Source organism: Conger conger, chromosome 7 (assembly GCF_963514075.1).
Source record: "Conger conger chromosome 7, fConCon1.1, whole genome shotgun sequence".
Classification (NCBI taxonomy): Eukaryota; Metazoa; Chordata; class Actinopteri; order Anguilliformes; family Congridae; genus Conger; species Conger conger.
The window spans coordinates 59,325,165-59,338,690 of NC_083766.1; the positions used below are offsets into that span (position 1 = coordinate 59,325,165).

The window sequence follows — 13,526 nt, forward strand, 5'->3', positions numbered from 1 at the left end:
AAAGGAAATTTGCATGCGTCTTATCTCATCTTTAGTCTCTTGTAAAACAGGAAGTGATGGAATGACACAATATAGTTCCATTAGAGTGAAATTAACTAAACTAACTTAGATTTTTGAGACAATTTCAATTTGTTTAATTTTATTTACTGTTTGGGGTGCCAATAATTTTGACACCAATGGTCAAAATTTGATTATTTAATAAACAACATTAAAACATGAGAAGAAATGTATTGAAATAAAAGTATGCCATTTCCCCCATATGTTTTAGATAACATACAGATATTATCTGTGTTTATGACATGGAGCCATTTTTCTTCATTTTTATTAAGGTGCCAATAATTCCGGAGTCCACTGTAGATAGATAGACAAGCAAATCAATAAATAAAAATCTAACAAAAGAAGGAACTCAAAATAAATCCCTATCATTGCATCATGTTGCATTAATTATACACAAGCCATTCTTTTGTGTCCTGTTCCCTCTGTGTAATACTCAGTGTCAACACTGTATAAAAAGGACAGTGAATGCTCAGTGTCAACACTTGAAGAAAGACACTGAATGCTTTGACTCATCAAGTTCAAGGTGATACATCTACTAAAAGAGAAACACTGAAAGACGTTAGTCTGCAAACAATAGAAGAAAAGTTATTCTATATGAGAGATAGATAACATTGTGTACGTTTGCCTAAAGTTATTGGTAAGTATTATTCCCACCTTAATTTATTCCTTGTGAATTAATTATTCCTTAATTTATTAACTTCAAAATGCTACAATTTTCTGTTTAGCTTGAAGTGCAAAGCAATTATTGTAAAAAGTAATTAAATATAAAACAATTCACTTAAAACAAGGAACAAAGGATTCTTTAACAAAATGTATGTTCTATTCAGAACAATATATATTGCATCAAATAACTTTGACCTCTTATATCTTTCAAATGTTTTACTTTTTTGATTTTTGAAAGAAAATGTAAAATGTAAAATATTTCAGTGTATATATCAATTATTGTTATTGGTCATTATAAGGCTCTTTTTGGTTTAACGTTTCAGACTGCATCTAATATTTTTAATGATTTTTAAAATAATAATAATAATAATAATAATAATAATAATAATAATAATAATAATAATTAGCATTTGACTTGAATGCTGAAAGGTTTAGTTGTAAAAGAGAAATAAAAAAGATGTGAGTATGTAACATGGCCATTGTGTATTCCGCAGGGCCATGCCGCAGACACCGGTTTAAGGGCAGGAGCTCAAAGTGAGAAAAGGTCCCACAAACCAGGTAGGTCACCCAGTTATTGCACAGGATATATGTCATTTACCAAAATAAGTTATTGAAAATAAATGACAGGAAAAATAATAAAACAGATATTTTATCAAACCAAATGGTTACATTGGGCACAAAAGCCTTGCTGGAAGCTAGAATTTATAACATGTTTTTCAATCACAGATGAATGGATTGGAATGATCTTCGGAATTCTGGGCCGCGTTTCCCGATAACGGTGTTTCTTAGCGTTTTATGAAGACTCGAAAGGTATACCTTACTAAAGTTGTTTACTTTTCTACGTGTATTCCCCGAACTATCACTTAGGCTGTTGCTTAAGGGATAGGTTCCATTCGCGACGTTACTAGGTTTATTAACCTTTCTGATATCGATTACTCACCCCATGCAGCGACTGCTTGACTGCGTTATGACTGAAAGTAGTGTTCTTTTTTAATTGAACACTACTATTGCATTATCCTACCGTATGGTTTGTGATATGAGATTGTGGTATCACACCTTGTCCCAACGCCACCTAGCAATGCGCGTTCTTTGGCGCGTCATGTATTATTTACATTATTTTAATATCTTTGTCATGGTGCCTTAAATGCCTTTCAATCAGGGTTGATTTTCCAGAAGCACCATCACATTACTGGTGTAATTCACTATTTTCGCTAATTAGCTGATGTTTTCGAAAAAAACGCACCAACAAGCAAAACGCACCAACACGGAAACAACATAAGCTATGGCAAAAAAAAACAAAGAAGCGGTCCCACAGCTTCACAGCAAACAAAATGAGGATTGTTAGAGGACATGGCGTGGAAATTTTGTTCCAGTTTTAGGACTACAGTGTCCAACAAGACAAAAAATAACTATGGTTAAACATCGCTCCAGCCCACAGCGAGAGTGGGAAATCATCAGTTTATGAATATCATATAAAAGGGAATTAGGCAACATGTTCAATAAAGTGCAACATGCAGGCTTCGAAATGTACACTTTTATTCTTTGCCTGAAGACAGTGCCATTAATGTCGTATTTTAGTAATATTATTAGCCAACTACAACTACTGTACAATTATTAGTATACATATTGCTTAACAGATTGAGATGTCTGTACGACCTACAGAAGGTATACTTAGTTAAGAACGTTTCGGGAAACACACTGAAACGTTAAGAAACAGCTTGGGGTACAACTTACGAACGACGTAACGTGAAGACGGCTTCGGGAAACGCAGCCCTGTTTTGTAGTTGTCACATTAAGTTGTCATTTCAAACACAAGGATACACATTCCGTGTTACAACAATGATCAGTTTTATGACCAATTTAATAATCAGGTTTCATACTGAACATTAACCTATATTTTATTTGCAGGTCCTAAAGGACTCGTTTTTTAGGGGGTGAAAAACAGTGAGGAGCAAACAACCCGCAATGAGCCTGCTGAATTCAACCTTTCTAAACACCAGTCTTATGCGTCCTGACTTCTTTTTTATAACTGGTCTTGCTGGTATTCCCCACACAAAATACTATTATATCTTCTTGTCCCTTATTTATGCTGTGACTGTACTGGGAAACACTTTTGTCATGTTTATGATTTACAGTGACCACTGTCTTCACAGTCCAAAATACATTGCAGTTTTTACTTTGGCTGTGTCTGATTTGTGTGGAAGTACTGCACTTGTTCCACAGATGATTGACACCTTCCTGGTTAAATCACATTTAATCTCCTTTCAGGCCTGCTTAACTAGCATTTTTTATTTAGGGTTTTATTTAGGGTTTCTCGCTATGCAGTCTTTCACTCTCACTGTTCTGTCCTATGATAGACTTGTTGCTATATGCTTGCCACTGAGATACAATGAGATTGTTACTAATAAATCAATGTTGGTCATTATAGTCATATTATGGATAATTGCAGCACTGGCTTTTCTCATAGCTGTGATTTTTCTCAGCAAATTGTCATTATGCAAATCCAATGTGCTAAACAGCTATTTCTGTGATCATGGACTCATATACCGTCTGGCGTGCAATGACTACACTCCCAGTTCAGTGATTCACTGGACACATCCTGTAATGATTCTCTGCGTTCCAGTACTTTTTATCACAGTTTCATACATTTGTATTGGCAGAGCATTATTAAAAATTGCAGCAACCTCAGAGCGCGTCAAAGCCCTGAAAACCTGCACCTCTCATTTGATCTTGGTGAGTGTGTTCTATTTTCCTATATGCTTTGCCGTTTTACTGGGCTCCACCATTCACCAAAACGCCAGGATCCTTAACATGTCTTTGGCATCCACCCTGCCATCTATGATGAATCCAATCATTTACTCACTGAAGACAGAGGATTTCAGAGAATCTATTAAAAAGTTTTACAGAAGAAATAAGAGAGACATCACTAAGAAATAAATAAATTAATGTTTTAATGGGTGTCTCGGTGGCACAGCCTGTAGAGCACTGACCGCATGCTCATTGCGAGCCGCGACGTCGGCGGCTCAAATCCGACCATCTGACATTTGTTGCATGTCTTTCCCTCTCTCTCCCTCCCATTCTTCCTGTCTCTCTATACTACACTGTCCAATAAAGCTGAAAAAGGCCTAAAAAATATCTTAAAATTTTTTTTTAATGTTTTCATCGAAAATGACTCACTGGCAAATTTAACCATTTTCTTTTTTCAAAAGCCTCCGCTTTAGAGTAATTTGCAAATGTATCCAATGAATGGGAAGACAGTGAATGATATTTAAAAAAAAACAATCCAACATGGCCTTGAATAATTGCAGCTAGAATAATTGTATTATGATTATGGTTATTATTGGGTGTCAAGCAATGAAGCTGCGTAGACACACAATGGGCCTCATTTATCAAACGTGAGCTGAACAAAATTCACCATGAATCCAAATATTGTGGGATTTATCAAAGTTTTTGGATGTCAGCTTTTTCGTAGGAGCCAAAAGAACTTCACGAGTGGTCTCAGCTGTTTGTATTGTGTGCGGAAATGAAAGCGCACCGTTGTAAAGCGTGCTTTGTGCATGTATTATTCCATTCATTTATATTTAGGGGATATAAATGAACCTTAGTGTTTTGGTTTGGATTTCCCTTCTTCTTCTTATTATTATTATTATTTTATTTTTGTATTACTGTATTTTTGTTTATTTATTTATTTTTGTATTATTATTTTTTACTCCAGTTTTGGGCCTATAACTTCTGTTTGGACAGGTGACAACTCTTGAAAATTTGCAGGCCTATGAAGAATGGTGGCCGCTACAAGCCCTATTAATATTTAACCGATTGGCCTGTAGGTGGCGCTATAGCGTTTGTTCTTACATTTTATATTCAAACACTAATAGCTTTTTATCTATCTACCTTTCATCGTAGGAAGATGGGATTAGGCTTAATCGAATCGGTTTATCATGCTGAACGGCCTCTGGGTTTGTAATCTACTTTTGGTTCAAATTTTTTATATTATTAATTTTATGCGAAACGCTTAAACGACATCTCCTCCAAAACCAACTGACCGATTTGCATGCAACTTAAATTAAAACGTTTACAGCCACCTTCTCTTTAAAATTTATATAATGACAGTTTCTATGTCAAAAATTGTGCCTGCTGTGATAAATCATATGATTTTGGGGGCGTGGCCAAGTTTAGTAAAACGGGTATAACGCGTGACTGCTTTGATCGATCCTAATAAAATTTGGTAGACGTATATGTACCTTGACCCAATTTGACATCACTGTACCCATAGGTGGCGCTATAACAATAAAAAATGTGTAAATGCCTCTACCTTTTGGACCATTTGACCAATCATGTTGATATTTTGGATACATTGTCTGTGCTGAAGTCCCTAAAATTATGTCCAAGGAAAAAAAGATGGCCACCATTAGCCAATCAGTAATCAGTTGCCATTTGACAGACTTAGAAATGCCTGATCATCATGAAACTTGGTGGATAAATTGACCTCCTGACTTCTTAGGAATGTGGAAAATTTTGAATCAATTAGCCTTTAGGCAGCGCTACACCAAATATTCAGATTTCTAAGAGTGCATCATTGGCTGTGATTAATGGAAAATCTTATACTTTATATCATTTTATGTACATCTTCTACCCAAACAACTTTGCCTCAAGAAGCAACATTGCCAGCCATTTTTATTTTTTGCTATTTTTACTTATTTGCAAAACCTACTTTCATAAAGGTTTTGACCCACGTTCACCAAATATGCCTAGAAATGATCTATATAGCCTGACATACATTAATAATGACAAAGATTTGGGCTTTTCATTACACAATGATCAGTAGGCATCAATAAATATTTGTAGGATGGCCAATTTCACCAAAACAGCTGTAACTCATGACCGCTTTTGCATAAAAATATGCAGCTTATATGGTCTTGTCCAAAAGATCGTTCTGAATTTAATAATATTGGGATGGATCAGGCAAGAATTGTAGAAACTAGACCAAGTTTTGTTGTTTGCTATGCATATATTATGTACATTTCCTTCATTAATTCATGATTTCAGTCATAGTTTTGCAACGCACATCAACATGTAAAATAGCAAAATTTGAACGGTATCAATTGTGTCCAAGCTGTGAAGCTGCATGAATCCTATTGTATTTGCCGATTCAAGGCCTACACTGCCATTTTGGACTTGTCAAAACTTTTGGGCAAACTGTTCAGGCTGATTCCCCCTACAATCAGTATTATAGGCCAGTTTGTGGGGCTAAACCATGCAGTCAAATACTCAATATTTAAATGGTCAGTAGGACACGCGCCTCATTCATTCAACCTCTTTTACAATTTGTTGTCATATTGCTCAAAGCACTGGTCTGTCAGACCGGTCCCTTGGTTAATGGCAGGGTCTGGCAGGGTATCGGTCTGCCGGTGACTTCCGAGTGCTGAGATGCTCGGACCCCGAGCAGCTATATTTTAATTTGATTTTGAGTGGCAAAATTATTTTAATAAGCCAATTGAATGTTATAATTATTAATCTCATATAAATACGCAACAGGATTCAACATGAAAATGGGTTGTTTCATTCCGGTAATCCTGATTAATTAATGCATAAGTGGGGTTTAATATAAATTCCATAAAACATGTAAAAAGTTTGCTATAAATAGGGCGTAGTCTGCTTAGGCCGTCGTTTATATGTCTGGCCTCTGTTTACATTACTTTAGCCTATTAGGAGATTTGGGGCATGGTGTAGCCTACTTCGGAAAAAGACAAAATATTCAAATACTGAGCAGGGGTGTGTGTCTTTTAGCGCTTTATGAAGACTCTCTAAGGTATACCTTACTAACGTTGTTTACTTTTCTACCTGTGTTCCCCGAACTATCACTTAGGCGGTTGCTTAAGGGATAGCTTCTAAGTGCGACGTTACTAGGCCCATCGACTCACTCTAAGATCGATTATGCACTCCATGCAGTGACTGTTTGACTGTGTTAAGAGAGAAAGTGTTATTTATGAATGAAACACTGCAAGAATACTTCCAAATATTGCATTTTTCACGACCGGTGGGAACATGTTACTAGAATTTAAAAAATTTTGTCTAAATTTTATCTTTGTCATAGTGCCCATAGAAGCACCATCACATTACTGGTGTCATTCACTATTTTCTCTGATTAGCTGATGTTTTCAATAAAAACGCACCAACAAGCAAAACGCACCAACATAAAAACAATATCTAAAAAAAAATTATGGTTAAACATCACTCCAGCACACAGAGAGAGTGGGAAATCGTCAGTTTATGAATATCATTTAAAAGGCAATTAGGCAACATGCATCCTTCGTAATTTACAATTTTATTATTTCTCATTCATTTTTGAACAGAATAAACAACGGACAATAACTGCGAGTTGAAGTTCAAGTTCATAATAAGAAAACATCATGGTATAGAAGATGTTAATTCGTAAATAAGTTTTCATATATATTTTCACATTCATAAAGACAAGTTACAAAGTAGCTGTAGCACACACAGTCATATAATGATTTTTTTTTTTATCAGATCATGTGTTAGTTTATGCTAATTATACATTTTGTGTGCACGCTTTTTGTTTACGCTTGATTGGTATTTATCAACATACACACTTGGATACAAAAAAATCTGTGTCTACTCCTGTTTCATCCTGTTTTCCTGCGCAAATTTTTAGTTTGTTTCTGATCACACATACATTTGCATGCGGATTTGCGTGGAAAATATTGATAAATGAGGCCCAATGTATTTCTACCTTGTAATTATTCATCATCATCATCTTTTTCTTTTGGCAAGGGTGTCTATGGCAGCCCCTAGAACCGTAAGGTAAAAAGTTTTGAAATTTGGCACACTTTTTACAGACAGTCCCCTGATTCTTTTCACCAAGATTCATGTTTCCATCTCGAGTGCTCTAGCGCCAGCAACAGGGCAGATTTGGAGGTACTTTTATGTTTAAGTTTTGAGCCGATTTAAAAAAATCATTAGATTTCTTGGAAAAGTGGATTTTCACAGGCCACAAATTTTGTACAATCTTCACAAAATCTGGCAAAAAATGTTCAGACCAAGCCTCACAAAAGTCATCAAATTGATTTTTCATCCAGCCAATCAAAAACGGCGCCTAAAAGGAAGAGAGGGCATATCTCAGCAATGCTTTGATGTGTTGATACCAAACTTGGTATATGGACTCTGGACTCCTTCCTGAGGATGTCCACACAATTTGGTGTAATATGACCACTGCAATAAGCAAACACAACTTTTTACACCATTAGTGTTGATGCGTTTCCCTGAATAAAACTGATTATTATGTGTGCTGATACCTTGGCACATCCCAAAGCTGAGACATGACAACCTGTTATCTCAACTGAATTGATGTGTGAATTTATGTGGCTGAACTTGATCAAAATGTTTAAAAACATTGCAACACCAACATATTTCGTCCAATCTTCACCAAATGTGGCACATATCGTATTCAGACCAATCCTCAAAAAATGTATTTTAAAAAACATTCATCCATTACAGCCAAATCAAAGGCAAACAAAATTTGAGGTGAAAAAGTAAAGAGAAACAGAATAGAGACATATAAATAAAAAAATAAAAAAATAAAAACCTCAAAGAAGGAACACAAAATCAATATCATTGCATCATGTTGCATTAATTATACATGCGCATTTTTTTGTGTGCTGTTCCTTTGGTGTCTACACTCCAGGATATAAAAAACCACTGTGAACACTTTGGCTCAGCAGTCTTTTCTAACAGATCTGTCTGTTCAAGGACATACTACTATCTACTAATCTACGTCTACTCATTTTGAAAGACAGTGGTTTCCAAACAATAGAAGATAAGTTTTTCTATATGAGAGTCAGATATATTGACAACATATGTGGCCTGTGTAAGTTTACCTAAAGTTATTGGTAAGTATTAGGCACAACTTAATTTATTCCTTCATTTAGTCATTTTAAAGAGCTGTGATGTTCTGCTTAGCTTGGAGTTCATAGCTTTTATTCTAATGGAAATTTAAATTAAAAATAACTTTCCTGCATTTAAAAAAAGTAAAATGCAGGAAATGTTTTGTAGTTTCACACACATTGCTTTATTCCTTAGTACAACAATTATTAATAATAAAATGATAAATCTGAGCATCAATACTTTCTGGAGCTCAGGACTTCTAATCTATGTTCTATTTTCAGGGCCTAAAAGACAGTATTTTCAGGCGGTGAGAAACAGTGAATAGCAAACAAACCCGCAATGAGCCCCCTGAATTCAGCCTACTTTACAAACGGCAGTATTGTGCATCCTGACTTCTTTTACATAAGTGGACTTGCTGGTATTCCCCTCACAAACTACTACTATGTCTTCTTGAGCTTTGTCTACGCTGTGACTGTACTCGGAAACACTTTTGTCATGTTTGTGATTTACACTGACCACTGCCTTCACAGTCCAAAATACATTGCAGTTTTTAATTTGGCTGTGTCTGACTTGTTTGGAAGCACTGCACTCATTCCTCAGTTGATTGACACCTTCCTGGTTAAGTCGCATTTAATCTCCTTTGAGGCCTGCTTAACAAACATGTTTTTTGTTTTAGGGTTTCTCACTGTGCAGTCGTTCACTCTCACTGTTCTGTCCTATGATAGATGTGTTGCTATATGCTTTCCACTGAGATACAATGAGATTGTGACTCATAAATCAATGGCGGTCATCATAGCCATGTTATGGATAATTTCTGGAATAGCCTTTGTCATAGCTATACTTTTTATCAGCAGACTGTCCTTCTGCAAATCCACTGTGATAAACAGTTATTTCTGTGATCACGGAGTCATGTACCGTTTGGCGTGTAATGATAACACTCCAAGTTCTGTGATTCACTGGACACATCCTCTTCTAATTTTGTGGTTTCCAGTACTTTTTATCACAGGTACATACCTGTGTATAGCCAGAGCATTATTAAAAATTGCAGCAGCCTCAGAGCGCCTCAAAGCCATGAAAACCTGCACCTCTCATTTGATCTTGGTGAGCGTGTTTTACCTTCCCATGTGCATCTCCGTTGCACTGGGCTCAATCATTCATCAGAATGCCCGGATCATTAATATGTCTCTATCTACTGTCATGCCACCTATGCTGAATCCAATCATTTACTCTCTTAAGACAGAAGAATTCACAGAATGTATTAAAAAACTGTACAGAAGAAAGATGATACACATCGCTGTAACAAAAAAATGAATAAATCTTTTAATCACAAGTTACTGACTGGCAAGTTTAATCATGTTCATTATTCCTCCACTTAACTATCAACTGTAATTCACAAAGTTCACAAAGTTTATCCAATGAATGAAAATACGGTGAAAGATATAAAAACCAGCCAGATTATTATTAGGGGTCCAAGTACGTGTTGATGGGACCCTATTTTATATTTTTTTGTTATTTTTTGATTGTAAATTATTTTTTACTGTAAGTTCTCTAAAGAAAAGCAGCAAAATCACAGAGCTAAGGCACTTGGAAGGTATGTCCCAAAACCACAACTGTACTTAGGGCTGCGTTTCCCGAAGCCTTCTTAACGCTACATTGTTCGCAAGTTATACCTTAAGCTCTACCTTAACATTTCAGCATGTTTCCCAAAATGTTCTTAACTAAGTATACCTTCTGTACGTCGTACTTTTGTAAGGTTGGTCTGGACCGCTCTTAGCTATACCTTAGCGATGTTGTCAGCTCACTCCGCTAGTGGCACCACTGTTACGACTGCAAGCCTCTGAAATCAGCTGTTGCTCTTAGTTACATCTAAATCTGTTAAGCAATATGTACACTAATAATTGTACAGTTGTAGTTGGCTAATAATGTTAATAAAATACCACATTAATGGGACTTTTCATGCAAAGAATAAAAGTGTACATTACGAAGGATGCATGTTGCCTAATTGCCTTTTAAATGATATTCATAAACTGACGATTTCCCACTCTCTCTGAGGGCTGGAGCGATGTTTAACCATAGTTCTTTTTTGGTCTTGTTGGACACTGTAGTCCTAAAACTGGAAAATAATGTTTCTTTATTCAGCGCCACGTCTGCCTCTAACAATATCGGCATTTTGCTTGTTGGTGCGCCTTTATGGAAAACGTTGGCTAATCAGAGAAAATAGTGAATTACACCAGTAATGGCCACTAGCTGAGTCTGCTGCCTTTCACACTGTGGATCACTCCATCCTCCTGTCCTCCCTGTCAGCAACAGGGATCTGTGGCACAGCCCTGAACTGGATCGAGTCCAACCTCTCTGGTCGCTCCTTCCAGGTTGCCTGGGCTGGGTAAGTGGTTTGTTCATACATTTGCGTGTTGCGGGACTACGATCAAAAAAATTATGAAATTAAGTTAGCCAGGTAGCTAGCACTATGATAAATTGGTCTGTCTTGTTCAACTAGCCAAACTAGGGTAGGCCAATGCATTTCATTCATTTTCATGAGTAACATACTGCGTGGCTAGTAAGTAACTGTTAGACCTAACAATCCATTCTACCTATAGTACCTGTTAGCTTAATGTATAGTGTTTAACTTAGCTCTAACATGAGACATTTCTAGCTCTAGCCAAGTGCATGTATTATAGTGAGCGTGGATAAATCAATTGTTATGCATACTAGTACAAGCTATGAAAATAAAACATTTGGTTGTGAACATAGACTGTAAAAAGTTGAGAACCAATAATTTATCATCAATATGTATTGTAGGAGAAGAAGCCATCCATCTGTCCATCCATTATCTTTAACCCACTTATCCTGAACAGGGTTGCGGGGGGCTGGAGCCTATCCCAGCATACATTGGGCGAAAGGCAGGAATACACCCTGGACAGGTCGCCAGTCTGTTGCACACACACCATTCACTCACATACTCATACCCACGGGCAATTTCGACTCTCCAATCAGCCTAACCTGCATGTCTTTGGACTGTGGGAGGAAACCGGAGTACCCGGAGGAAATCCACGCAAACACAGGGATAACATGCAAACTCCACACAGAGAGGCCCCGGCCGACCGGGATTCAAACCCTCCACGCTGTGAGGCAGCAATGCTACCCACTGCACCACCCGTGCCACCCCTTGGAGAAGAAGCATTTTTCTAATAACAATAATAATAAATAAAATATAAATAAATACAAATAAAATAAAATAAAATAATAATAATTAGCAAGAAATCCAGTAGGCTGACAAAAAGAGAAGATGAATCTACACCAAATTTTGTGACATTCGGGGACATTTTGTATGGGGGCTGGGCTTGAATGTCAGTGTGCACTACACCACTATGGACACAAGAGTTCAGCATGCCAACTGAGTGTGGTGATTCTGGGCCATTCCAGTTCACAGTTATTTGAGATGAAAGTGCAGAAGAAACAAAAATCCTAATCCAATATGCTTCCAGCAGCTGCTTAAACCCCTAGCAAATACCCCAAAGAAGGTGTTACGGTTCCTGTGTTTTGCCGCTAAAAATTAACCAAATCCCTTTTATTGGTTTCACAAGTTGATTTGAGCATTCCCTGTGTTCCTACATTCATGCCTGGTATTCATGTGAGCTTTGTTTACAGCCCTGTGGCAGGCCTTCAAGTTTCTGGTTCAACTGCTTTTCGTGTTTCACTTGCTTTCCTCTGTTTCCTCCATTGTTTTTTTGGATTTTAGGTTCTGAGTAAAGATCTTTTAGACATTTACCACAGGACCTCTTGTGTCCCTCTCTACACCTGCATCTCTCTCTTCCAGTTTTGAACACAAAATCAGTATCATTATCATTAGATCACAATGTACAATGCTTGGATGTCTCATTGATTCCACATGTGTGTTTCTTTTGTATCCTGTTCCCTTGGTGTACTGCTCTGTCAACACTCTGGGATATAAGAACCACAGCACAGCCTTTGACTCACCACAATGCTTTCCAGAAGATCGACAGTATCATCAAGGTCAAGGTCATACTGGGCATCAACTTAAAGAGGACTATTGAACGACATTGGCTTCCTAAAAAAAAGTTAAAAAATAAAAAAGTAATTCTATGGTTGAGATTGATACATTGACAATATATTGGGTCTGTGCAAGTTTGTTATTGGTAAGTATTTAGCACACCTTAATTCATTCTGTCATTTATTCATTTCAAAGAGCTGCAATTTTCTGCTAAGCTTGAACTGAATTATTCTGATATAATTTCACTGTCAGGTAAAATATTATTAGTATTATTAAACAATTAGCCGTTCTTTTAAAACTGACCGGTGGAATGAATATATTACACAACTGTTATGTGCTCTGCAGGCCAGAGCTACGGAGACCTTTTGAGCATCAAGTGCCCAGCATAACAAGGTAAAACTGTTCAAGGAACACGATTTACCAAAATAATACAAATATTCATCCACAAATATTCGGACACAAATCTCTCTGGCCTCAAGACGCACACCAGATGGGTCATGGGGAAGTGGAGGCAGTTGTTCTGTGTCCCTGCTTGCTTGCACATTCTGGGCAGCACTGTTGATTGATTTTTCATTTTGACTGTTTGAATGACTGCTTAGCCGCAGAGTGACAATGGAAACAGAACAGTAAACAAACATTGGCGGTCATAGCCTTGGTAAATGGCTATTCTATCACTGCTATTATCCAATCAGATTGCAAGATTTGTCCTGCATGTTTTATAAAATGACTTTCAATTACAGATTAATGGGTTGAAAGAAGCTGAATAATTATGTATTTTAGGACATGTAACATTTTGTATTGCAACAATGACCAATAAAGCTTGTGTAGTTAATGTAGCTCAATATTTGCCCAGTGTTAAGTTTTTATTGTTAGAGGACTTCTTACTTTAGGG

General features: G+C 36.8%; 2 protein-coding genes across 2 annotated transcripts; both read left to right on the forward strand.

Moving 5' to 3' along the window:
* The first annotated feature begins 2,685 nt into the window (after positions 1 to 2,685).
* Positions 2,686 to 3,657, forward strand: LOC133133449 (olfactory receptor 1E16-like). Its single transcript, XM_061249547.1, has one exon. The coding sequence runs from the start codon at positions 2,686 to 2,688 to the stop codon at positions 3,655 to 3,657; it is 972 nt and encodes a 323-aa protein (XP_061105531.1).
* Positions 3,658 to 8,961: 5,304 nt separating this feature from the next.
* Positions 8,962 to 9,933, forward strand: LOC133134134 (olfactory receptor 1F1-like). Its single transcript, XM_061250578.1, has one exon. It carries the CDS (start codon positions 8,962 to 8,964, stop codon positions 9,931 to 9,933), a length of 972 nt encoding a protein of 323 aa, XP_061106562.1.
* Positions 9,934 to 13,526: the final 3,593 nt, after the last annotated feature.